At 37.1% G+C, this 25,474-nt stretch overlaps 1 protein-coding gene across 2 annotated transcripts in view; it reads right to left on the bottom strand.

The window, feature by feature from the left end:
• The window catches only part of MAN2A1 (mannosidase alpha class 2A member 1), a 172,768-nt gene that overhangs the window by 45,786 nt on the left and 101,508 nt on the right, over positions 1 to 25,474 (bottom strand). For both annotated transcript variants that reach the window (XM_059175629.1, XM_059175630.1), the window contains exons 13-15: positions 3,397 to 3,562; positions 1,766 to 1,984; positions 881 to 1,003 (exon numbers count right to left, since the gene is read on the bottom strand). In XM_059175629.1, coding sequence (XP_059031612.1) covers positions 881 to 1,003; positions 1,766 to 1,984; positions 3,397 to 3,562 — 508 coding nt within the window. The remainder of the gene's footprint in view (positions 1 to 880; positions 1,004 to 1,765; positions 1,985 to 3,396; positions 3,563 to 25,474) is intronic.

Raw genomic sequence — 25,474 nt, 5'->3', positions numbered from 1 at the left:
AGCTTATCACAATGCTACACAGTACTGAAGTATTGGGAGAAAATCTACATATGCAACAACAGGAAATTCTTTTTTTCCACATATATATACATTTGTGTGTGTGTGAGAACATTTAAGTTCTACTCCCTCCGCATATCCATTAATACAGTGTTATCAACTATAGTCACCATATTAGACATTGAATCCTCAGACCTTTAATCACAACAGTATATATTAAAATTGTGCTTTCAAAGAACACACCATCTGATTGTGAGCACTGTCACAATGAAAAAATATGTAAATGTAAGAAGGCAAAACTTGAAAATGGGGGAGAAAGGGATACGCATAGTACGCATAGTAAGACAACAAAAAATATATCAAAATGTTGGCAGTAGTTTGTACGGCCTTTGGAATAGCTAGTAAATTTTGTTGTTTTCTTCAGTCTTCTGCATTTTCAAAAATGTACCAAAATTTGCATATTTTACACCTTTACGGTCAAAGGGAGGGAAAATTTTTTTTTTGTTTTTTAAGTGTTGAAAGTTAAGTAAAAAAAATGGCTCACTGGGCAATTTATTTTTCTCCTCTGGCTAGATAATTTATGTCTGTCTATATGCCATGCCACATATGTATAGAACACCCTCACAACACCTGAACTCCATCAAATCTGACTTCTTTCCATGGAGATCCATTGTTCATTATATCATCTTATTGAATTCCTGAAAAATTATTTTTTTTTACCTAACACTTAAGACTACCAATTGCCAAGTGCCAATAAGGAAATATAATAGTGGAACCAACTCATCTATACCAAACAGATGACCAAATAATGAGATGATGTTATTTTTTTCTTCATTACTCTTTCAATAAATCCTTAATCACAGCTCAGCTCATTGGCACTTACCTTGGCTTCCCCATCAGGTAAGAAGAGGTAGGCACCACTTTTGTCTTTTTTACTGGTGGTTCCATACCATGAAAATTGCACTTTTACTTCATGACGTTTACCATCTTCTTTATTTATCATTTCCTAAGGATAAAAACGATGTTTAAAAGCAACTCACTTTTAAGATTTTAATGATGTTGCACCTGGTTCTATGTTTATGTTGATTAAAAAAAAAAAGAAAAAAACCAAACCTGAAGACAGACTGAAAACAGCTAACATTCTGCTTCTAATGTTCATGATTCTTGGATGAACACCCAAAACTAATACTTAGAAGTATACTTTTATACCTTTGAATTTAAAACATTCACAGCAGAAACAAAAAGTCAGAACACATTTCATCCAGGAAGAGAGACACACAAATGAAGAGATGTAGACGAGTGCTTCTAAAACTTTCTGTACTGAAGGAGCATATTTTCTTTTTTTTTTTTTAATTTCCAGTATGCACAGACCAGTATTTTTGTGAAGTACTATAACAGTGAATTACTAGGACAATTAAATTTAAAGTGATAGACCAAATATAAACTCAAATTTTTTACTATTAGATTCAGCAGGCATAAACTTACTGTGTCGTGGTGCTTTCAGAGTTTCCACAAACATTGTTCTCAACTGTACCAGCTTCTATGCTTATCTTGTGGACCAGTAACAGTTCATGGAGCAACACCACACAGACCACACTTGTTAGGAGCAAGTGGTCACAGTGCACCCCGAAAATCAGATACCTATAGCTCATCCATTCTTTCTCCCATGTTATTTGCATCAACTTTCCCCTCTTTACATACATAATCTGCACACATTATAATAAAAGTGATAAGCCTTTCATGACTTTGAAAACTATTCAGAACATACCTCCATAAGCCCAGACGGACCAAACCGAAGTTTAACAAAGGAGTTCTCTAGAATTATATTTTCGTCAGTACTTTTTACATTCTTCATGTTGAAAATTCCTTTATCTTTGACGTTACCATTATGCAGGACATACTCAGCTAAATGTGGGTCTGAACTTGCTGATTCCAAAATGGTATACACTTTCAGTCCGAGTGGTGGTATCTGCACTAGGAAAGAGATCTTTAAAAGACAGATGAGAAAGTTTTTAAAAGAGAAATATAATCAGAGAAAAGCATTTATACATCTAGTAGAAACAAAAACAAATTGGAAGGGGAGGTGAACCATGAGAGACTATGGACTCTGAAAAACAATCCGAGGGTTTTGAAGGGGCGGGAGGGTGGGAGGTTGGAGGAACCAGGTGGTGGGTATTGGAGAGGGCACGGATTGCATGGAGCACTGGGTGTGGTGCAAAAACAATGAATACTGTTATGCTGAAAAGAAATTTTAAAAAAAAGACTGTTAAAAACAAACAAACAAAAAACCACCGTATTTTAAAGAGTACTCTACTATAAAGATGTTTTGAGAATTTATGGGTAGACTATCCAACATTTCCATTTATCCAGGAAATCTAATGCCTTGGTCCAGCAGACAAGGCACAAAGCACAGAGGATGCACCCATGGTTGTACGTGACCTCTACCAGAAGGTAGTTCTAGGAGCTCCTCCTCCCTTTTCTAGACAGGTGGTCTCCTGTGACATCTGAAACCCAAACTTCTATTATTCTTTTCCTTTCTAACTAGAAGACTGTGAATTTATGAAAGCAGCCAGAAATGGCTTTTTAAAAAATTTTTTAAATTAGCATATAATGTATTATTAGTCCCAGGGGTACAGGGAATCCTGTGAATCGCCACATTTACACACTTCACAGCACTCACCATAGTGCATACCCTTCCCAATGTCCATAACCCCACCACCGCAGAAATGGTTTTTAAAAACAAGCAAAGTAATTCTCATTTAGAGTTCCTAGCTATTGGTTCTGCCTTCGGAAGTACAGTTTAACTTGCACTCAAGACTCCAAAAATTCAACTTTTCTAGTGACACAGGGATCTAGTTTAATAGTACTTTAATAAAACCATCTATTACTTCAGGCCTGGTTTTCTATAGTTGTATCTCAGGAAAAAAGCACCTTCCTATATGTTAGGAAGTCTTTCCTTTATGGTATGTCACATCATCTGTGGTGAAAAGCTGAAAGTAACTGAAATTACTTAGAAAAGGTGTTATTTGTCCCAAATTCAATGTGCATAATTTTTACTAAATTGAGTTAAAAAATTCAAAATATTTTAAGTAATGATGACTTTATTACTTCAGGAAAGAGTTCTAATACTTACAAAGATATGGAATATACATGCTAATAACATACTAGTAATAATATATGATATACCTACTAACAATGATATTAGTATTCTAGGAAACACAGGATCTCTTTTCCTTTAGTGTCATATAACTGGTCAGTTAAATCCTCTGGTATCCACAACTTGAACCACTTCACATACACCAATCTGACAGCTCAAGAGGGGCATGGCTACATATATAAACTACATACTGGCTATGCTTTTTTAATGATACTTCTTTAAGATCTAGGGCAAAAACCTACCTCATAGGCTGTCTGTGAAATAGTACTTGCTGTATTCCAAACTGCACTCATCTGAATTTCCACAGGCTTTCCAGAAGCAGAAGACACTTTTGCTGTGGGGGAACTCACATACACAGAGACCACTGAGATTCGGTCTTGTTCTGAAGGGTTACAGACCACAAGATACCTGCAAAAACAGCTGCTTCACTATTCAGGTCTTTTTTTTTTTTTTTTTTTTTAAAGATTTTATTTATTTATTTGACAGACAGAGATCACAAGTAGGCAGAGAGGCAGGCAGAGAGAGGGGAGGGGGAGAAGCAGGCTCCCTGCTGAGCAGAAATCCCGATGTGGGGCTCGATCCCAGGACCCTGGGATCATGACCTGAGCTGAAGGCAGTGGCTTTAACCCACTGAGCCACCCAGGCGCCCCACTATTCAGGTCTTAAAAAAAAAAATTTCTACTTTTTTTACACTCTGTGTAAGGACTCAGCTCATAGATAGTCACAGAGTCAACACATGAAGAGAGCTTATAAGGAACATTCTGGTACAATTTTTGGAGAACATACAATTTCATCACAAATAACACACAGTACAAACGGTAATGAAATAATGATTCACTTTCTAAGAATAAATGTTATACATACAAATAAGAGACATTAATAGAACTATAATAAAGTTATTTCCGTGGCCCAGAAAATGACCTATATAACACATGGTTTTATTAGCCTTTCTAAAACAATCAGCTTGATAAAACTAATTTCTTGGTCCCTGCCTAAGCTCTCTGAGTAAGAAAACACATGCATTGCCTATTTGTGCTTCAGCCACAATTCATTTCAATTAAAATCCTGACATTCATTTCAAACCACTAAAAGACAACAAAAATGTATAGCTATCCACACAGAGTCACACATGTATATATTTTATGTATATGGGGTCCTTATTCCCCAAGAGAGTTGGTTCTGGAAAAAAGATCATTTGAAGTAACTTCACTTAAAAAGGGGGTTAAAATTTTATAACAAACAATGGTAAAAAAAGATTTGATTGGGCCTAGCTAAGAAAAGGACAACACAAACCAGCAGAATAAGTTTAGATAATATTTAAAATTACAGGCAATTCTTAGAATGAACAAAAATGAATGAACTGGAGTTTCTGGCAGACTTTTTCCAACAATATTTTATATTAGCACATTATGACATTCTTCACACATTTAATTTTTATAGAATGATTTTAAACATAACTACATTTGTAAAAAATATTCAAGGACTTCATCATTTTTCCTGAAGTCCTCTCTTACTTTCTTTGATAGTCAAAGAATTCTCAGTTGGAGATCCTCATGGTTTCAAGGCTTTGCCTGTGAGCAGAAGTGTTCTAGACCATCATATCGCAGTCATCATGAAATACACAGTCTTTGAAAGTTTATGATTTTACTTTATGATCAATTTTAATCATATTATCTTCAAATAAATCAAAAGATATTTATTTCAAAGAGGAAGTTTGAATAATGTAATTCACTGATTCATTACTGAATATTTTCTTGATTGAAATATTTTGGTTTCCTATACAAATTTGTAACTGCAGGAACACAGAACTGAATAGTCCGATAGCAACCCCATCTCCCCCTGACCCCCTAACCCACAGTGGCTACGTCAGAGATGGCAGACACAAGCTAGCATTGCTTGCTTAGTGTATCAGAAAGCTTTGTCGTGCTCTTTTATGTATGTTCTGTGTATTTCAATTGCATCGCAAATTGAGTAAGAAATAAAATTGATACCTGCCATGGTCAAAACGAAAGTGAAGGACAACATAAAAGAAAACATAAAAGAAAAGAAAGAGAACGTAGCATAAAATCTATAAAATATCTGACTTAGTCGTTTATCGGGAGAAGCTCTTATGATAGAAATATTATTCTGAGATATCAGAAGCAACAATACAGCAATAAAAATGTCCCTAACTCCTAATGGCTTATAGTATGCATCAGGATCACACCACCTAACTTACATCACTTCTATTCACCAAGATTCCAGAGGTATACGAGAGAAGAGTGGCCAAAGCCATGTAGTCAAAAACATATTTACAAAGGACACTGAAGCCTTGATGTACTAGGCAAAACCCTATTTTATCCACAGAAGCAATTCAAAAGGATAGTGAGGGCAATGCTTAACAGACTTACCTGAAGGGTCTGCCGACCTTCTGGCACCCTCCCACTGCCCTCTATCAGAGCTTATGTTTCACTTGACTTGTCCTGTTACAAACCCACCTGGAGAATCTCAACTACCAGGATTCATTGTTACCAGCAAGACAATATTATGTTCCTAATGTGCACTGGGAAAGAAAAACAGTTGAGGATCACCTATCCTCAGCACCAAAGATGTTCAAGCCAGCATCCCCGAAATGAGTGATTTACTGCTGAACCTCATGTTCCCAGAGGCTTAGAGGTATTATGTGAAGAACTCTAAGACATGGTTGGAAGCCTCGGGCCAGCATAAACCCTAAGGCACACCCAGGTACTGAGCCTAGAACTCCTACCGGTAGGTTGGTTGGATTCTCCACTACACCTGGCTTGTCGTAAGGCTCTGGTAATGAAATGTAACACGTTCCCAATCAATCAATTAGGTAATAAGCATTCAGAACACTGGTTCTGTCCCATGGCCCATAGGGTGGAAAAGATTCACACTTAAAGCAAATAATAATTTTAACCATACATTTGGTTTTGTATAATATTAAGTCACTTTTAAAAAAAACTATGAACTAGTTTCTGTTTTGTTTCATTTTAGTAGCTAATTAGTATGTGACCATAATGATGTTTCTACTGTACTGAATGATTATGTAATTATCATGCCAGGAATCTATTCAAAAACTAAATGTGTAGAGTATATAATGAGTATAACGCTGCACTAAGAAAATCATTTTTTTAACATAATTAGAGATTCACACCAGGTTCTTCAAATGCACCACAGCATAAATTCACCTGACATACACACACTATAAGTAGAGTACAGAGAAAGTATAATCACATATGAAATATTTTCCTTCAGAAATAAGTACACAATCAAAAATTAACTAAAGGTTCGGTTTTATTATCATGTTTGGTAGTCAAACAATTGTTATTCTGCCAATATCCTTAAATAGGAGTCCATTTAAACCCATCTGCTGTGAATGAAATCAACGGGTTTCAATATCCTAAATATCAACCCCAGTTATTAGAAATTAATAATATCTGGTTCACACTAAAGAAGATGAGAGCAATAGTTATAACCTAAAAATGGGGATAGTTGATTTCTATTTCATCCTGTAAGTGACTATAGAGGAAGCTCTGGACTTTGCCCCCTTGATTTTCCCCACTTTCTGGGTCATCTATCACCAGATCACATCCAGATTCCTTGCTCTCGTCATGACAGTAGGCCCCATTAACTTGGGGCTTATAGCAATGATCTCAATTCTCTGTGTACAAGGAACAACCCTCACCTCACAAAGGCAAAGCATTCATATGTGACCTGTCCATCAAATTAGATGACAGATAATGATCTACTTTGAGAGAAAAATGAAAGGACATCTACATACTCATATCAAATTGGAAATCATTTTATGGAAGAACCAGAATTCCATTGTAAATGTGGTTCTTCTGTCCTTGAAGACTCTATCGAGGACGAGTCTATTTAGAATTCCCTCACCCCTTTGTAGAAATGATTCATGTCATGTTAAAAAAGACAACTGTGGCACTCTGTCTTTAAGGCAAATCCAATCGGTGCTGACTATGAACGAGAGTCTATGAGCAAGTGGACTTCCTTCTAGGACTGAATGAAGGGCAGAGCAGGGGTATGCCTCGTGGTCAGAGTGACCTTGGAGTTACCACTTAGCATGCTTCCTGTCTGCGTGGCCCAGCCCTCGGTGGCCTGTAGAGTCAACTTATAATGCACGGCCTTTCATCTTTCCCACTGGACAGGTAGGAAACGGAGGATAGGTATGCAAGCAAGACTCCCAGCAGAAAGTGGCACAACAAGACTCTGAACCTGACTTTACTCCCTTAGCCATCTTCTTAACCATTTTACTCACAGGTCAAGCTTATAAGCACCTTTTTGACAACTGGGGTTTCCCGTGGAGATTTCCTTAGTTCCAAATTTACATGTGAAGAATTTTCTCTCCTCACTGATGCCAAAGATTCCCATGGAGCCTCTTTCTTTGGAAAGTTCAGGATGCACAGAAAGCTATTTGCATTTCAATATATTATATTTGTAAAAGAAAACTTATAAACTGGAACAGTGAAGCAAAAAAATCTTGCAATATATACTAAGGAGCTCATCTTATGACCTCACGATATGAGGTAAGCAAAGCAACATTCAAGGAAAACATTTAAAAAGCATTACATGTATTTATGACTGTGCAAGGGAGATAAAAATGAGAAGTATCTGCGAATATCCTTTAAGTGCAGTTTAATATCAAGTAAGCAAACACTAGGTTATATGAAAAACCATTGTAACTTCATGTGCCTAGTATAGTACCTGACACAGAATAACATTCAATAAATAGTTGATAAATGAGTAATGCAGAAAAATCCCACTAAGAGAATGTTTCATTTATAAATAATGCCTACTAGTATGGGGCTTTATGAGTTTAGCAGATCATTTTCATTTCAGTTATTTTACTTCCACAAAAAAATGCTTTTAAGGTCAACAAGCTATACAATTAGCCCCTTTTCAAAGACGGGAGAAATGACAGATCCAAGATCACAGATAAAGTGAAGAATAAAGCAGACTAGATCTCAGTGTGTCTGATTCTTAATCCGTGACAGCATCGTAAAAAATTCATTTCAAATAGGAATGTATTCATCTCCCCTAAGTAGTCTCATTAGTGGAGCATAATCTGCAAGAAAAGTAGCAAACTTAAAGAATTTTCTGATTGTGGAAATATATAGATTTATATGTTTATAAAAATTTCAGTTTCTAGACTTGAAGTCTTTCTGATATAGTCCACCTAGTTTTCCCGGTTTAAAACAGAATTCTTACCATGTTCATCATTGGGGAGAAAACAATCAAGATACTAAAAACAAAAAGCCATTTTGAGACATGGCAGGTCTCAAAAATCACAGAGTTCTGTGATTCCTGGGTTCTGAAATCAAACACCTTCAAGCTTTTAAAACCCCACCATGGGCCTTAGAATTTAAGAGGCTTTTGGCAAGGTATTTCATTTCTCTAAGCCTTAATATCCTCATCTATAAAATCAGGAGACAAGACTCTTATTGGGGTTAAATGATAAAATGCTTGGAAAATCACATAGCTCAGACCTGACACAAAGTAGAATCTCAATAGCAATTAAATCTCTCCTTTTCCTTACAAAATCCTCCTGGCGTCCTGACCAAGGACTCTGGTACATGAATCACACTGGGCAGTGGAGTGAATGTTTTAATTAACCCAGGTCACTGAACTACCTTAAATGCTTTTCTGTGTAAGGTATATAAAAATCTAAATGAGAGAAATTAACCAAACTATGTATATGATAACAAAGATTCCTTGAAACAAGAGTTAGGGTAACATGGAAGGGGGGAGATCAATGCTCAGGTGCATACAATACACACATGTAGAAAGTAACCACATGGTGTATGAATAATTTAAAAAGAAAAAAAGGACAGAGAGAAGGAAGGAGGTATCCTTCCTGAAATGTGAAGTTATCAACTTATGAATGTGATTACATAGTTTCTGTCGTGGAAGTACCTATAATCTAGGAGGAGAGAGAGACGGAAACGGTTAAGTTCAATATATAGGGTAGGTAACACACCAAAGGTACGCACAGAACATTCTGACACACACAAAAAATGGCAGGATGATTAAGAATCAGGACATTATTCAAAATTGGAAATTAATTTTACACAAAATGATGGTATATAAGGAAGATGACAAACAAAAACTGAAAGAATTTGCAAATACCAAACCAGCTCTACAGGAAATCTTGAAAGGGGTCCTCTAAGCAAAGAGAGAGCCTACAAGTGGTAGATCAGAAAGGAACAGAGACCATATACAGTAACAGTCACCTTACAGGCAATACAATGGCACTAAATTCATATCTCTCAATACTTACCCTGAATGTGAATGGGCTAAATGCCCCCGTCAAAAGACACAGGGTATCAGAATGGATAAAAAAACAAAACCCATCTATATGTTGCCTCCAAGAAACACATTTTAAGCCCGAAGACACCTCCAGATTTAAAGTGAGGGGGTGGAAAAGAATTTACCATGCTAATGGACATCAGAAGAAAGCAGGAGTGGCAATCCTTATATCAGATCAATTAGATTTTAAGCCAAAGACTGTAATAAGAGATGAGGAAGGACACTATATCATACTCAAAGGGTCTGTCCAACAAGAAGATTTAACAATTTTAAATATCTATGCCCCCAACGTGGGAGCAGCCAACTATATAAACCAATTAATAACAAAATCAAAGAAACACATCAACAACAATACAATAATAGTAGGGGACTTTAACACTCCCCTCACTGAAATGGACAGGTCATCCAAGCAAAAGATCAGCAAGGAAATAAAGGCCTTAAATGACACACTGGACCAGATGGACATCACAGATATATTCAGAATATTTCATCCCAAAGCAACAGAATACACATTCTTCTCTAGTGCACATGGAACATTCTCCAGAATAGATCACATCCTCGGTCCTAAATCAGGACTCAACCGGTATCAAAAGATTGGGATCATTCCCTGCATATTTTCAGACCACAATGCTCTAAAGCTAGAACTCAACCACAAAAGGAAGTTTGGAAAGAACCCAAATACATGGAGACTAAACAGTATCCTTCTAAAGAATGAATGGGTCAACCGGGAAATTAAAGAAGAATTGAAAAAAATCATGGAAACAAATGATAATGAAAATACAACGGTTCAAAATCTGTGGGACACAACAAAGGCAGTCCTGAGAGGAAAATATATAGCGGTACAAGCCTTTCTCAAGAAACAAGAAAGGTCTCAGGTACACAACCTAACCCTACACCTAAAGGAGCTGGAGAAAGAACAAGAAAGAAACCCTAAGCCCAGCAGGAGAAGAGAAATCATAAAGATCAGAGCAGAAATCAATGAAATAGAAACCAAAAAAACAATAGAACAAATCAACGAAACTAGGAGCTGGTTCTTTGAAAGAATTAATAAAATTGATAAACCCCTGGCCCGACTTATCAAAAAGAAAAGAGAAAGGACCCAAATAAATAAAATCATGAATGAAAGAGGAGAGATCACAACTAACACCAAGGAAATACAAACTATTATAAGAACATACTATGAGCAACTCTACGGCAATAAATTTGACAATCTGGAAGAAATGGATGCATTCCTAGAAACATATAAACTACCACAACTGAACCATGAAGAAATAGAAAGCCTGAACAGACCCATAACCAGTAAGGAGATTGAAACAGTCATTAAAAATCTCCAAACAAACAAAAGCCCAGGGCCAGACGGCTTCCCGGGGGAATTCTACCAAACATTTAAAGAAGAACTAATTCCTATTCTCCTGAAACTGTTCCAAAAAATAGAAATGGAAGGAAAACTTCCAAACTCATTTTATGAGGCCAGCATCACCTTGATCCCAAAACCAGACAAGGATCCCACCAAAAAAGAGAGCTATAGACCGATATCCTTGATGAACACAGATGCGAAAATACTCAACAAAATACTAGCCAATCGGATTCAACAGTACATTAAAAAGATTATTCACCACGACCAAGTGGGATTTATTCCAGGGCTGCAAGGTTGGTTCAACATCCGCAAATCAGTCAATGTGATACAACACATCAATAAAAGTAAGAACAAGAACCATATGATACTCTCAATAGATGCTGAAAAAGCATTTGACAAAGTACAACATCCCTTCCTGATCAAAACTCTTCAAAGTGTAGGGATAGAGGGCACATACCTCAATATCATCAAAGCCATCTATGAAAAACCCACCGCAAATATCATTCTCAATGGAGAAAAACTGAAAGCTTTTCCGCTAAGGTCAGGAACACGGCAGGGATGTCCATTATCACCACTGCTATTCAACATCGTACTAGAGGTCTTAGCCTCAGCAATCAGACAACAAAAGGAAATTAAAGGCATCCAAATCGGCAAAGAAGAAGTCAAATTATCACTCTTCGCAGATGATATGATACTATATGTGGAAAACCCAAAAGACTCCACTCCAAAACTGCTAGAACTTATACAGGAATTCAGTAAAGTGTCAGGATATAAAATCAATGCACAGAAATCAGTTGCATTTCTCTACACCAAGAGCAAGACAGAAGAAAGAGATATTAAGGAGTCAATCCCATTTACAATTGCATCCAAAACCATAAGATACCTAGGAATAAACCTAACCAAAGAGACACAGAATCTATACTCAGAAAACTATAAAGTACTCATGAAAGAAATTGAGGAAGACACAAAGAAATGGAAAAATGTTCCATGCTCCTGGATTGGAAGAATAAATATTGTGAAAATGTCTATGCTACCTAAAGCAATCTACACATTTAATGCAATTCCTATCAAAGTACCATCCATCTTTTTCAAAGAAATGGAACAAATAATTCTAAAATTTATATGGAACCAGAAAAGACCTCGAATAGCCAAAGGGATATTGAAAAAGAAAGCCAACGTTGGTGGCATCACAATTCCGGACTTCAAGCTCTATTACAAAGCTGTCATCATCAAGACAGCATGGTACTGGCACAAAAACAGACACATAGATCAATGGAACAGAATAGAGAGCCCAGAAATAGACCCTCAAATCTATGGTCAACTAATCTTCGACAAAGCAGGAAAGAATGTCCAATGGAAAAAAGATAGCCTTTTCAATAAATGGTGCTGGGAAAATTGGACAGCCACATGCAGAAAAATGAAATTGGACCATTTCCTTACACCACACACAAAAATAGACTCAAAATGGATGAAGGACCTCAATGTACGAAAGGAATCCATCAAAATCCTTGAGGAGAACACGGGCAGCAACCTCTTCGACCTCTGCCGCAGCAACATCTTCCTAAGAACAACGCAAAAGGCAAGGGAAGCAAGGGAAAAAATGAACTACTGGGATTTCATCAAGATCAAAAGCTTTTGCACAGCAAAGGAAACAGTTAACAAAATCAAAAGACAACTGACAGAATGGGAGAAGATATTTGCAAACGACATATCAGATAAAGGACTAGTGTCCAGAATCTATAAAGAACTTAGCAAACTCAACACCCAAAGAACAAATAATCCAATCAAGAAATGGGCAGAAGACATGAACAGACATTTCTGCAAAGAAGACATCCAGATGGCGAACAGACACATGAAAAAGTGCTCCATATCACTCGGCATCAGGGAAATACAAATCAAAACCACAATGAGATATCACCTCACACCAGTCAGAATGGCTAAAATCAACAAGTCAGGAAATGACAGATGCTGGCGAGGATGCGGAGAAAGGGGAACCCTCCTACACTGTTGGTGGGAATGCAAGCTGGTGCAGCCACTCTGGAAAACAGCATGGAGGTTCCTCAAAATGTTGAAAATAGAACTGCCCTATGACCCAGCAATTGCACTATTGGGTATTTACCCTAAAGATACAAATGTAGTGATCCAAAGGGACACATGCACCCGAATGTTTATAGCAGCAATGTCCACAATAGCCAAACTATGGAAAGAACCTAGATGTCCATCAACAGATGAATGGATCAAGAAGATGTGGTATATATACACAATGGAATACTATGCAGCCATCAAAAGAAATGAAATCTTGCCATTTGCAACAACGTGGATGGAACTAGAGCGTATCATGCTTAGCGAAATAAGTCAAGCAGAGAAAGACAACTATCATATGATCTCCCTGATATGAGGAAGTGGTGATGCAACATGGAGGCTTAAGTGGGTAGAAGAATAAATGAAACAAGATGGGATTGGGAGGGAGACAAACCATAAGTGACTCTTAATCTCACAAAACAAACTGAGGGTTGCCGGGGGGAGGGGGTTGGGGAGAAGGGGGTGGGATTATGGACATTGGGGAGGGTATGTGATTTGGTGAGTGCTGTGAAGTGTGTAAACCTGGTGATTCACAGACCTGGGGATAAAAATATATGTTTATAAAAAATATATGTTTATAAAAAATAAAAAATTAAAAAAAAAAAAAAGAATCAGGACATTATTCAAAATTGGAAATTAATTTTACACAAAATGATGGTATATAAGGAAGATGATAATATTTTATTGGGAGACATAAAAATGAATAAATGAAGAGACATACTTTCCTAGGAGAGAAAAACAAAAAAGACTGCCAAAAAATCCCAACTATCCCCAAATTAATTCATGAATCTTATGCAATGCTAATCAAAATCACACTGAAATCCTTTTGTTGGGAGAAGGAGCAAAATAATTCTATCGCGATAATAATAGATGGGCAAGACAAATGGTTAAACAGGCACTTTCAGACAATATGCCAACACTGGTCTAGATTGAAAAATGTAGAAGCATAAAAAATGATATAAGATTAGTAGAAAAAATAAATACGTCCTCTGTGGCACAAAGGGTCTCCCTAACTGGAAGAGTAAAAAAATAGCAAAGTGAAAGCTTAGTGGAATTGATAACAAAAGCTTACACAGTTTCTACCTTAAAAGTAAGGTTCAAGAATAAATTTAAAAAAAAAGAAAAGAAAATTTGGGAAATCTGTAAAGTGTTCTTACAAATCAATAGAAACATAAACACCCAAGTAGACAAATTGAACGTTTTTCAACTATCAAACTGAAGTTGAAAAAGAAATGCTGCTTCAGCTTCTAGGAGACATAGATCTCAGAGAGATGGAGATGCTGACAGGCAGGAGCTCTCACCTCTACTCGCCAGCTAGAAAACCCAGATAGACGCAGCAATCATCTGAAGGCAACAGAGAAAACTGCTGAGGGGTGTAAAGAACTTCAGAGAATGGGATGCCTGGTGGTCATGATCCCAGAGTCCTGGGATCGAGTCCCACATTGGGCTCCTTGGTCCAGGGGGAGCCTGCTTCTCCCTCTGCCTGCCTGTACTCCATCTCTCTGACAAATAAATAGATAAAATATTTTTTTAAAAAAAAGAATTTCAGAGAAGTGAGCTTTCTTCTCTAGCCAGTTTTACCCTGGGGCATGCCAATTCTCAGAACAAGAACAGCTGAGTTCCATGCAAAGCCCAGAGTAGGGTCTTATGGGAGCAAAAAGCTGAAAAGCATTTGGTGAGGACCCAGGAAGCTTCAAGTATACATGTAGCTTTCTCATCAGTACATGTGTCAAACACTAGGCTGCTGCACAGAAAGGGAAGTTTAAGCCCTAAACAGAAAGCTGATGAAAAGTAGGCCAGAGACATCTCATGACATTTTATTTAAAGATTGGTTTATTTATTTTAGAGAGAGAGACAGACAGAGTGGTGGGGGCAAGAAGTGGCAGAAGGAGAGGGAGAGAGAATTTCAAGCAGACACCCCTCTGAGAGCAAAGGCCAACATGCGGCTCCATTCCTGAGAGCATAACCTGAGCCGAAACCAAGAGCCAGACACTCAACCCACTGAGCCACATAGGTGCCCCCTCATGACATTTCAGAACCTACCAGGGAGGAGGGCCCACAGAATATGCAAGACTATTAACTGAAAACTTGGAGAGCTAGAGAACAAGACATGAATTAGCCTCAGTTGAGCAAAGTGCTAGATTAGAGGAAGACTGCTTTCCAGAAGAAAATATTTTCTGGAGACTACATGAATTTCATACACAACGTCTACAACTTAATATGAAATTTTGAGACATCCGCAAAGACAGAGCCACATGACTAAACACCAAGGAGAAAAATACATTAAGAATTAGAACTCCACATGATCCAGATACTGGAGTTTAACTGGTAGGACTTTAAAATAATGATTCATATTTCTAAGGAAAGAAAAAAAATATGAATAAAGTAGGTGAAAGGGTGAACAATTTCACCACAGAAACTGAATACATTAAAATTAAACAGAATGAATTCTCAAAGGAGAAATAGTTGAAATAAAGAATTCTGCAGATATATTTAACAACAGAATACACTGAGCAGAAGAGAAGTTAAACAATTAACAGGGTACTTCCTCTATAGATTCTGGTATTAAGAGTGAATATTCTGCAACTACTCTTTAATACTTCTGGATGTAAAACCCTATTCCATAAAAAGTACATATTTTTAAAGTAACCGGAAAAATATGACAACAATGAAAATAAGCAACTTTTTAAAAGTGGGGCAGGGGAGGGATAGCCAGGTAAAGCAGTGTAGGGAAATACAGTCTGCGTAGTGGGACTGTGAGAATAGAAGCATAGATACAAGAAAAAGGATGCTATTTTCAGGACACACAAACCAGCCAATACCACTAAAATCTACACAGTAAAGTGAAACTCTAAAATGCCAAGATACGAGCTAGAAAGGGAGTTAAATCTCAAGTCACAGTGAGGAATGGGTGTCTTTAAATCATTACAAGGAAAAGAGACCCAATTATATAAGTTATACGGAGTGACTAGAAAGCTTAACATGGTCATATTCAGTTTCAACAGATATTTCTAGTTGCTAGCTAGAGGAAGGATTTAAGGAGTTAGAATTAAAAGCAGAAGACCAAGCAAATAGCTAGCTAGCTATAATAGCCCAGGCAGGAAAGGTGAAAACCTAAGTTACAGGAGTGGTAGAAACACAAAAAGAAGGAAGATATCTCAGGAAGATATCTTATCAGTAGCTTTTTTGGATTCCTTGGAAAAGGCTGAGTAAAACCAGAGAAAAATAAATCTTCTGCAACTCCTGGTTTCCAGTTAGAGGGGGACAGACATGGTAGTAGTATCATTAACCAGGATCAAACACCTAAGGATGTGTAGTGGGAGTAAGTTTCAAGATGGTGATAAATTCAGGTTTAGACTTCTTGAACTTGAGGTGCTTGAGGAACATCTACACAGCTTTATCTTGATGCTTCTTAATTATTCTAAACTCAGAATCTACTTATCCACTGGATATAAAAATTAGGTTTCCAGGTATGGTAGACAGAAAAATTTACCACAATCCCCCCACCCTCCCACAAACTGTCCACATCCTAATCCCCAGAACGTATGAGTAACTTATATGGCAAAAGACTTTGCAAATACGATTAAATTAAAGATCTTGGGATAGTGAGATTTCCTGGATTGTCCAGCAGAGCCCAATATAATCACAGGAGTCTTTATAAAAGAGATAGAAGGAGGTCCAACTGACAAGAAGGCCATGTGACAACAGAACCACGAGGCTGGAATACACAGGGAAGAGACCACAGGCCAAGGAATGCAGGTGGCCTCTAGAAGATGAAGAAGGCAAAGAAACAGACTCTCCCTTCAGAGCCTCCAGAAGGAACCAGCCCTGCCAACACCTGGTTAGGCCTGTAAAACTGACTTTGGACTTCTGATCCTCAACATTGTAAAAACAATAAAAGCGTGCTTTTTTAAGAGGCTAAGTTTGTGGTAATTGGTTAAACCAGCGAGAGGAAACTAATGCATCAGGTTATACTATTCCTCTTGAAAATGAGGGCTAAGCTGTGGTTTCATATCACCAAGACTGAGACTTTTTACCATCAAACACGTAAAAGAAAATCTTGAGGGCTGGAAAGGAGGGCAGAGTGGGGATGGGCAAAGATCAATAAGGAAAAACTTGGGGTCCTTGGAACTGGGCCCAAGCAAAGACTGAAAGGAAGTGTATCCAGCTCTCTGACCCTCTCTTCCAGGGAGGGTGCCTTCCCACTTCCTCATCTACTGATGGCCAGGTCTGATGTGCCCCAAACCCAGTGTCTCAGTGCAGGTGCTCCCAGCAAACACTACGAAGAAAACAAGGAAATTCCTGAACCTGTACTTTGTGAGAAGCAAATGACCAATAGGCCCTTACAGCGAATAAGGTGGTTATTCCTAGCCTTTTAAAATTCTGTTTATTTTCTAACTTTGAGTATCTCATACAGACTGCATTCACCGGAGAAATGCACACATACACAAGATTTTTCAGAGAAGTTCCAAGGCCTCCCAGTTTAAAAACCTTTCCATTTTTATAAAAATAGGAGCCTTCTTATACAGGCAAATATTTAACTGTTTCCCTATAAAAACTTCTCTGGAAAATGTACAGTAACAGTCTTGCTTCTCTGCAATTACCAGATAATAGAATTTATATTTGTAAGGGGAAAAATAAAAAAATTATGCTTTTTGAAAGCCTCCAGTTGATTAAATAGCAAATATGGTCTCATCTAAGAGGCAAAAAAAATTGAACACTAAGGAAAAGAACACTCTTTTTCTCTGCAATAAAAATTAGGACTATATTTGAATATAGGAGGACATAAATGTTACCTGATCTTCCTAACACAGTATTTCACCATTTTCCCCTACATTTAGGAGAAATAACATTCTTAAAATTCATGGGACAAAAATATTATGAATCTACCATTCTATCAGCAGTCATTTGTCCAAGGACAAGATTCAGAAGCAAAGTGTACAAGTGCACTACATATGAGCTTGAATCCAAACAAGAAGCTGCCTTCATGAAACAACATGATAGCGGGGCCTAAAATTGCTATTGTCAACTAAGAATTTAATTTCTGAGAATACCTTCTATCTCAAATCCAAGGAATCTAAAAAATATTTCTAATCAAAGATCTTCATTTAGATGAAAAGTATGTGATTGTTAAATGCAAATTCTGGAATGCTGTCTGTTAGAAAATATTACTGAGTAGAGAATTATGCTTGTTTATAATACTAAGAGACAAAGCAGTAATTCACAAATAGCACTTTATATAAAGAAATAATTTTGCTATTTTTAATACAGTAAATTTGACTTGGCAGGTGGTAGGGAGATTTTCAGATATAATGGTAAAAACACTAACAATAATACCAATTACACCAACAGCTGCACTTAATTGGCCTTTAGAACACTGTCTAGCATTCAGTCTGTACGTCACTTGGATTAACTCCATTCAGTTTCCTAACTAACTTATGCCGTCCCAGAATCATGCCTATTTTACAGAGTGGTTCCATATCCTGCTCACGGATGCAGAGCCACTCAAGTGCAGAGCCAGGATTTACATTAAAGCAGTCAGGCTTCAAGGCACCTTTCTGGGGGAGACACTCAAGGTGTATGTGCTAAAAGACGCGCCATCTGCAGCACTCAGAGTCCCATCAGAGTCCCCACGTCCCCAAGGTTCTTGGTCTGGGGTTCATCAGAAGGCTCTGTGCCCACCCCAGTAAAGAATCTTCACTTGGAGACCTTCTAATCACCTCCAATGGCTACACTGTGGTTTAAAGGAGTTTCTTTGAGATGAAATTGGGACTACCTTCCTGAACTGCTATAATGATAACACAAGCTATTCTTTCAGTAAGTTCTAACTTTTTCTAAGAGGTGATAGGAAGGGAATTACTGTAATAAGTCTCCATTTTGCAATCGTGGTGGTATTTTGGAAAATAGTTTCCTATGTCCCAGTTATTGGACAAGCTTGCTTAATTTCCACAGTTGAGTTTTCTACTCAAAAACTTCCTTCCTTAGCGTTTATCCAAATGTATGCTTTATAGCAATTTATGTTTTTAAAAGACAAGAAAACCAACGGAGGCTAGCTGCAACTCTAGGAATCATGTACTTCAGGCCACTCTCTCCCAGCATGTGCAGTAAATGAAATTAGGTTTCCAAAAAATAGTTAGTGCCAGAGGTGGGACTAGACTGAGCCCGACTCTCAGCTCAGAGCTCCTTTCACAATACTGTGCTCTTTTTAGGCACCCGATCATGAAATCTGCTGAAAGCTCAATGTATGGAAACGAAAGAGTTAGTATATAAACATTACAAGAATTTATTGGGGCAAATACTCTTTATAGCTGCAATTCAATACTATTATAAGGTGTTAACTGTCAAAAAGTACAACTACATATTTCAGGAATGGGGAAAGCACTTCTAAAAGCCAAAATATAACCAAAGTAGAAACAACATGCAATTTCACAACTTTTGTAAATAAAACAAGCCTGAAAAATCTTACATCTATTTCCAGGGCCTAACAGAAAATAGCAGTAACGAGAATAAATACTCCTTTCCAACTATCCTAAAACCTTTGATATTAAAGCAATAATAAGAAACAGATACGAAAGCTGTATATAAGTTGGCTGACCCCAAGAGTCTTGTCACCAATTAAGTCGCTTTCACTATGAGGGAGTTTTGCTAAAACAAAAATACCATCTGTTTTACCTAAAACATTAAGATGTTCTATTTTCTTGTCAATTCAGAAATCACATCTATAGCCATTTTCTAAAAAGACAGCAGAAGGCATTATATTTATGGATGACTGCATAAGAAATGATGTTCAATCAAAATGTAATTTTCATCTACCGGGAGAACATTTCATTTCTCCAATAACTATAATGCTGTAACTTTGGAGGAACACGTAGTACATAAACAGGCTGATTTTCATGAATAAAAAGACCTTAAAAGTTAATGCAGTAAAATAAAGTTGTTTTGTTACTAAAGACAGACACGGCAAATACGTTTGTATTCACTTTGTACATCTTTGTCAACAACAGAAATCTAGCCTCTGTGAGGTTTTTCAGGTGAAAAGAAAAAAACAACAATAACAATTTTTTATGGGTGCTGTATCTCTCCATGCAAGTGAGCCATTATATAAGAAGTAAAAATATGGAAACAACAAAACACAAACCACTTTCTATTTTCAAAACACTTTTAGACACAATATTGGTCCTGGGAAAGACATTCTCCTCTACAATCCAATGAACCGACTGAAGAAGATACAAAACACTAGAGAAAACATCACTCACAGTGAAGGCAAACACAATGTCACAAGGGATAAAGAACACGTTTCGAAGAAAAACACACAAGCCATCCAACTACCTATAATACTTTGAGTATATATTCAGTACCTACAAAAAAACCTAAAACCCAGGTATGCTTTACTTTGAAAAGTAGCCTAATTTCACATACAATATTTGCCTAAAATAAAATAAAATAATAAAATAATGCTGCTCTCCAAATAAGGATGAAATAAATAAGTCCAAAGGCTCTATTTAAAATTTTTCTTTTACCACAAAGTTGTGAAGTGTTCTGAAGTCCAAGATGGGCTTGAAGCCCTTCCTGACTTTTTCAGGATCAGGATACCTTCACTAAAATCCTTTTCCTTGTTCCTCTTGTAGTGCACGCTTTATTAATCTGCATTTAGAAGGAAAAAAAATCTGGTTCAGAAGAATGGAAGACTTTGAAATATGCCATATCACTTCAGTCTATGCTGTGAACTGCTTTGAGTTATTAATCAGCTCTATCTCAGCAATTTCAGAAGACATGATGGACACGGGGAGAAAAGAAGAGAGAGAACAGAGGACTGAGTGTGCAAGAAACCAGAAAAAAACAAAACAAAACAAAACAACAACTAAGGACTGTCATTTAATCATCACTTCCCCCAACCCCAACACCTTAAAAAATTACTGGTATTGCGGATATTTGCTTTCTCTCTTTCATAGTGCGTTATATAACTCCCAACACACGGGGGGAGCACCTGTAGCACTACAGCAGTGAGAGAAGAGAATCACTCAAGATTTGCAACATCTGGCAGATACATCAAACCAACGTCAGCTTTCCTTTGACACGATCTCATCTCCTTCCTGGAGTTTTTCTTAGGTTCTATGAAGTTATGCATTTCCAAATAGTTTAAGTGGAAACTACTATAATCCTTCCCAGATTACAGTTGGTAGTCCCCGTGCGAACTCTGCCTTCACATTGTAAGGCAACAAAAAAAATCTCGATCCAACAGATAGAGGGCACATATTTTTCCTGTCCATCTTCTGCACTCCCCTAATTATGATCCTTGGTAAGGGAACTGTAAGAGGTTGGAAGCGACAAACAAAATCGCTTTAATTTCATTAGACAGGGGCACTTGGGTGGCTCAGTGGGTTAAGCCTCTGCCTTCGGCTCAGGTCATGATCTCAAGGTCCTGGGATCGAGCCCCACATCGGGCTCTCTGCTCCCCACTCTCTCTCTCTGTGTCAAATAAATTAATTAAATTAAATTTAAAAAAATAAAAAATAATTTCATTAGACAAACCACACAACTACAACGCCTTGTATAAACTTAATTCACTGTGTAATAATCTGACAATAAACTAGAACCACATAGCTAGTTAAGAAAGTTTGATTTAAAGTATAAACAATAGAGAGGCAATTAAAACACAGACTAACCAGGCAATTTAGCAGGTGTTCACTGAACGCATAACTTCTTAACCATTGCTTTTGAAGAAATAAAACTTAAAACTATCATTTTCAATGCAGTCTGTTCAGCCACTTCCACAGATAAACTCTAAAGCTAATAAAATCTAAAAGACTTTTGTACCTAGAAACAAAATCACAGCAGACTAATTATAAGGGCCTCGGAAGGAAAATTCTTTTCAAGTTCACATAAAATTGATGATAAGAATGATTTAAGGTACCATGCCCTGGAAGGACTAAGGGGACAAAAGCCATTTACATTGTAAATCTTTTAGAAATCAAGATGTGAGAATGATGGTAGCCTACTGATAAATAGCTTCTTCAAATCTCTAAATGACGGTAAAAATGTAAAAAGAATTAATATACAGTTATATTATTTAAAGATGCCTGTCATAAACTTTAAAATGCCTAATGCAAAGTTATAAACAGTATTACTTCAGGAGGCGCAAGAAAGGAATAAGAATTCCTTTTTTAATTCTGATAATGAGGAAGCATACTGTACACTCAAGTTAGAGCACTAATAGGCAAGCAGAGTCCAGGAAAGGACTCTTAGGAAGAAGAAAAGTTAGCACTGAAATACCTCTGTGCTTCCTGAACGTGGTGCAGGGGGTGAAGAGACAGCACCACTTGACTTGCAAAAATTTCTTGAAAGATAGACAGTTTTCAATTTTTGGAAGGGATGGGAATCAGGACAAAGAAAATTCGAGGTACTTAAGCATGATGTAATAGCAATCCAATGCCAGTCAGAAGAGTTATAGTGCTTTCTCCCATACTGTCTCTTTATTAGGGAATTTGCTACTAATTACCTTAAACTAATTATCTCATAATATAGATCTACAATCTCTACCTGCAAAATCTGAAGAACTCTGAAAATCATGTTTTTTCAAAACTCATTTGGTGGCAAAACCTAAACTGAACTGACATGAAACCGCATATAATTATTTATTCCACTTGTTCTAAATATCCAGAAATTTTAAATTATTAATGAGCCCTGTCCCAGACTGAAAGATTTATGTAATATGCCATATATGCATATTATGTTCTTAAAAATTAAAAATTCTGAATTCACAAAAGATTTCAGGTAAAGGATTGAGGATTTTATTTAAAGGTAAGCAATATAAGCAGTCGAAGTCATAGACTACTTTAAGAAGACACCCTATCTATGCAGGTGCTGAGCAAGAAAGAAAGAAAGAAAAAAACCCAAAAAAACCAAAAACAAGAAATCAAAGGGGAAGGAAAACATGACTATATCCCAGGACAGTGCTACAAAGGCAGGAATACAAAATAAATCTGTCATTAAATGGCTGACTCTCTGAACCAAGGAATAAGTATCTTTTAACATGATCCTAAATAGGCCACCAAGAAACAAATGTTCAAGAATATTATATTTTCTTAATATGTGTATACCCCAAATCCCAAGAGGACATATATGCTTCTACTTTATCTCTCTCCCAATTCTTACTCTTGCAATACCTAATTGTCTTGGTTTTGGAATAAATGGAAAAGCTGTTTTTTTAATAATCGTGTTAGATACGATTTTTCTACCAAACTGGTAGGAGAGTCTTGAAAAGAAAATTTTCAGAAGCTTCTAGCACCCAGGACTGATTTATTCAGTGAAGACCTGTTTCTACAGTGCATAGAATACAACTCCAGTCCGAGCGGAAGAGCGCAGGGAAGAGTTGTCAATGATCAGAAAATATGGTAGCTGGCCTGAGTCATCTAGTTAATGAACCCAGTGAGCAGATAATGCTAGTTGCCTACTCAATAGCCATTCTCATATTCTCCTTTCCTGACAAAAACTCAGGAAGACAATAATCCTAGCTTAAAAGCCCTTGATTCTCCATACTTAATGTGGCCACGTGACATAGTCCCGGCCACTGAAATATAATTAGAATTCAGCAAGTGGAGCTTCTAATACAAGTCAGAGACTCAAGTGGCATAATTCTCATCCTTTGCTCCTCCTACCCCTTCCGGGCTGGAACACAATGCAACGTCTAGAGAATCAGGCACAATCTTGAGACCATGAAAACTACCATAGGCTAATGCTGAGCTGAGAGCTAAAAGGGTCCTTTCACAACCTCATGGAACAAATCACAAGTCCTAGACTACCTACTACTTTGAAACTTGTACCTAAGAAAAATAATTGGCTTTCTTGGGAAGCTTATGTAGCATGCTTTTTGTTATGTGCAGTTGAATGTAATCTGAAATGAAATACTCTGCCCACAACAAATTATACTCAAGTACCCAAAACTCCTATTGATCTTAAAAGAAGAAAACAGTGAATATAAGATGACTCTCCTAAAGCAAAAATTTTCCCATAAAGATCGATCACTTTTTCCTCAGAGTGTTTAGTTTTAAATCTGTCCCTAACTGCCTCTCAATTACTACACGTAACTTCTCATAACTGTCACCTTCTCTAGCACAATTTTTAATGATCAATCAGCAGACAGCTCCCGTATACCAAGTACTTCTTCCTTATTTCACTTAATCATTTATAACTTCTTTAATTCAGGTGAGTCTGTATTTTCTCTGTGGAATGTGAAAGGCAGAGTGCATAAAAACTTGAGCTAAAACCACAGAATTTACCAATCCTATGGTCTTTATTACAAAATACATGCTAATGTGGGCATCTTTTTAAACTTTATAAAAATTTTCTGAACACAGTGTATCCAACCAATTCCTTGATGGTTACTGGTGAACATTTAAGTCTTTTCAAGAATTTTTTCAGATGATAAAGCTGAGAGACAGATTTTGCCCACAGTTCTCTTCATCTCTACACAGCACTACTTCTGCAGGATAGATTTCTTCCAGTGCAATGCCTAATTTGAACACTTATTACTAGGTTACTTTCTAGACAGATTGTTAAGTGTCATGTAAGAGTGATGAATAAGACCCAGCCTGTGCCTTCACAGGGTTTATCGCAAGCTTCTTCGGAGGAATGTTATATATATGTGCTATATGGGACAACAGTGGTTAAATGCACAGTCCCATGAGAACATACAAGAGTGACACCTAGTCTGACTCAAGGATACTGGAAAAAGTTTTCAGATAATGCAATATTTAAGCTGAATCCTAAAAGATAACCAGGAACCAATCAGGCAAATTGTGCGTGTGTGTGTGTTGTATATGATTTGGGATGTGGTGGGAGGGGGATTTGTTTTGTCTCCAGGCAGCAAAGGTCTAGAACTAAGAGAACATGGTATGTTAAGAGAATTGATAGTTGAAGGGCTAAAGCACACAGTGCAGGCTGGGGTGATGTAAAAGATGATGCTAGAGAAACCAAAATGCAGACACATAATTCAAGTTAAAGACTGTGAATTTATCCTTAGGGCAACAAAGAAAAGAAGGGTTTTGAGTTGTACCATCATTGTTAGTTATCTGTTAAATGCCTACTAAGTACAAGACTCTATACTAATTAAATTCATATACGTAACCTTATTTAATTCCTCCAACAAATGCATGAGGGAGGGACCCCTGTCACCGTCACATCACCCAGGGGAGAGACAGTAGCAATTTCAAGTAGGGCACTGGTACTGAAGCTAAGGAGAAGTGTGATACATTTAGAAAGCAGAATATAAAGACCTAGTATTTGTTTGGATACAAGGTGAAAGTGAAAGAAAAGAGACAAAGATGATCAAGTTATCTGCAATTTATGGTCCAAATGAGTACACCTTTGAGATTGAAAGGGGACACTGATGAGAAACTCTAAAGCTGAGGCCCAGGTAACTGGATGACGATGCTGAAGTTTTATTAAGGAACTCAGGACCACAGAATATTTGAGTAGAGAGCAGGAGTCCAGTTTTATTTTTAATTTAAAAATTTTTTTAAAAAGATTTTATTTATTTGACAGAGAGAGCAAGCGAGTGC

This window comes from Mustela lutreola, chromosome 5 (genome assembly GCF_030435805.1).
Source record: "Mustela lutreola isolate mMusLut2 chromosome 5, mMusLut2.pri, whole genome shotgun sequence".
NCBI classification, from domain to species: Eukaryota; Metazoa; Chordata; class Mammalia; order Carnivora; family Mustelidae; genus Mustela; species Mustela lutreola.
The sequence above is the reverse complement of the archived record's forward strand: the minus strand, read 5'-3'. Positions and strand labels throughout refer to the sequence as shown.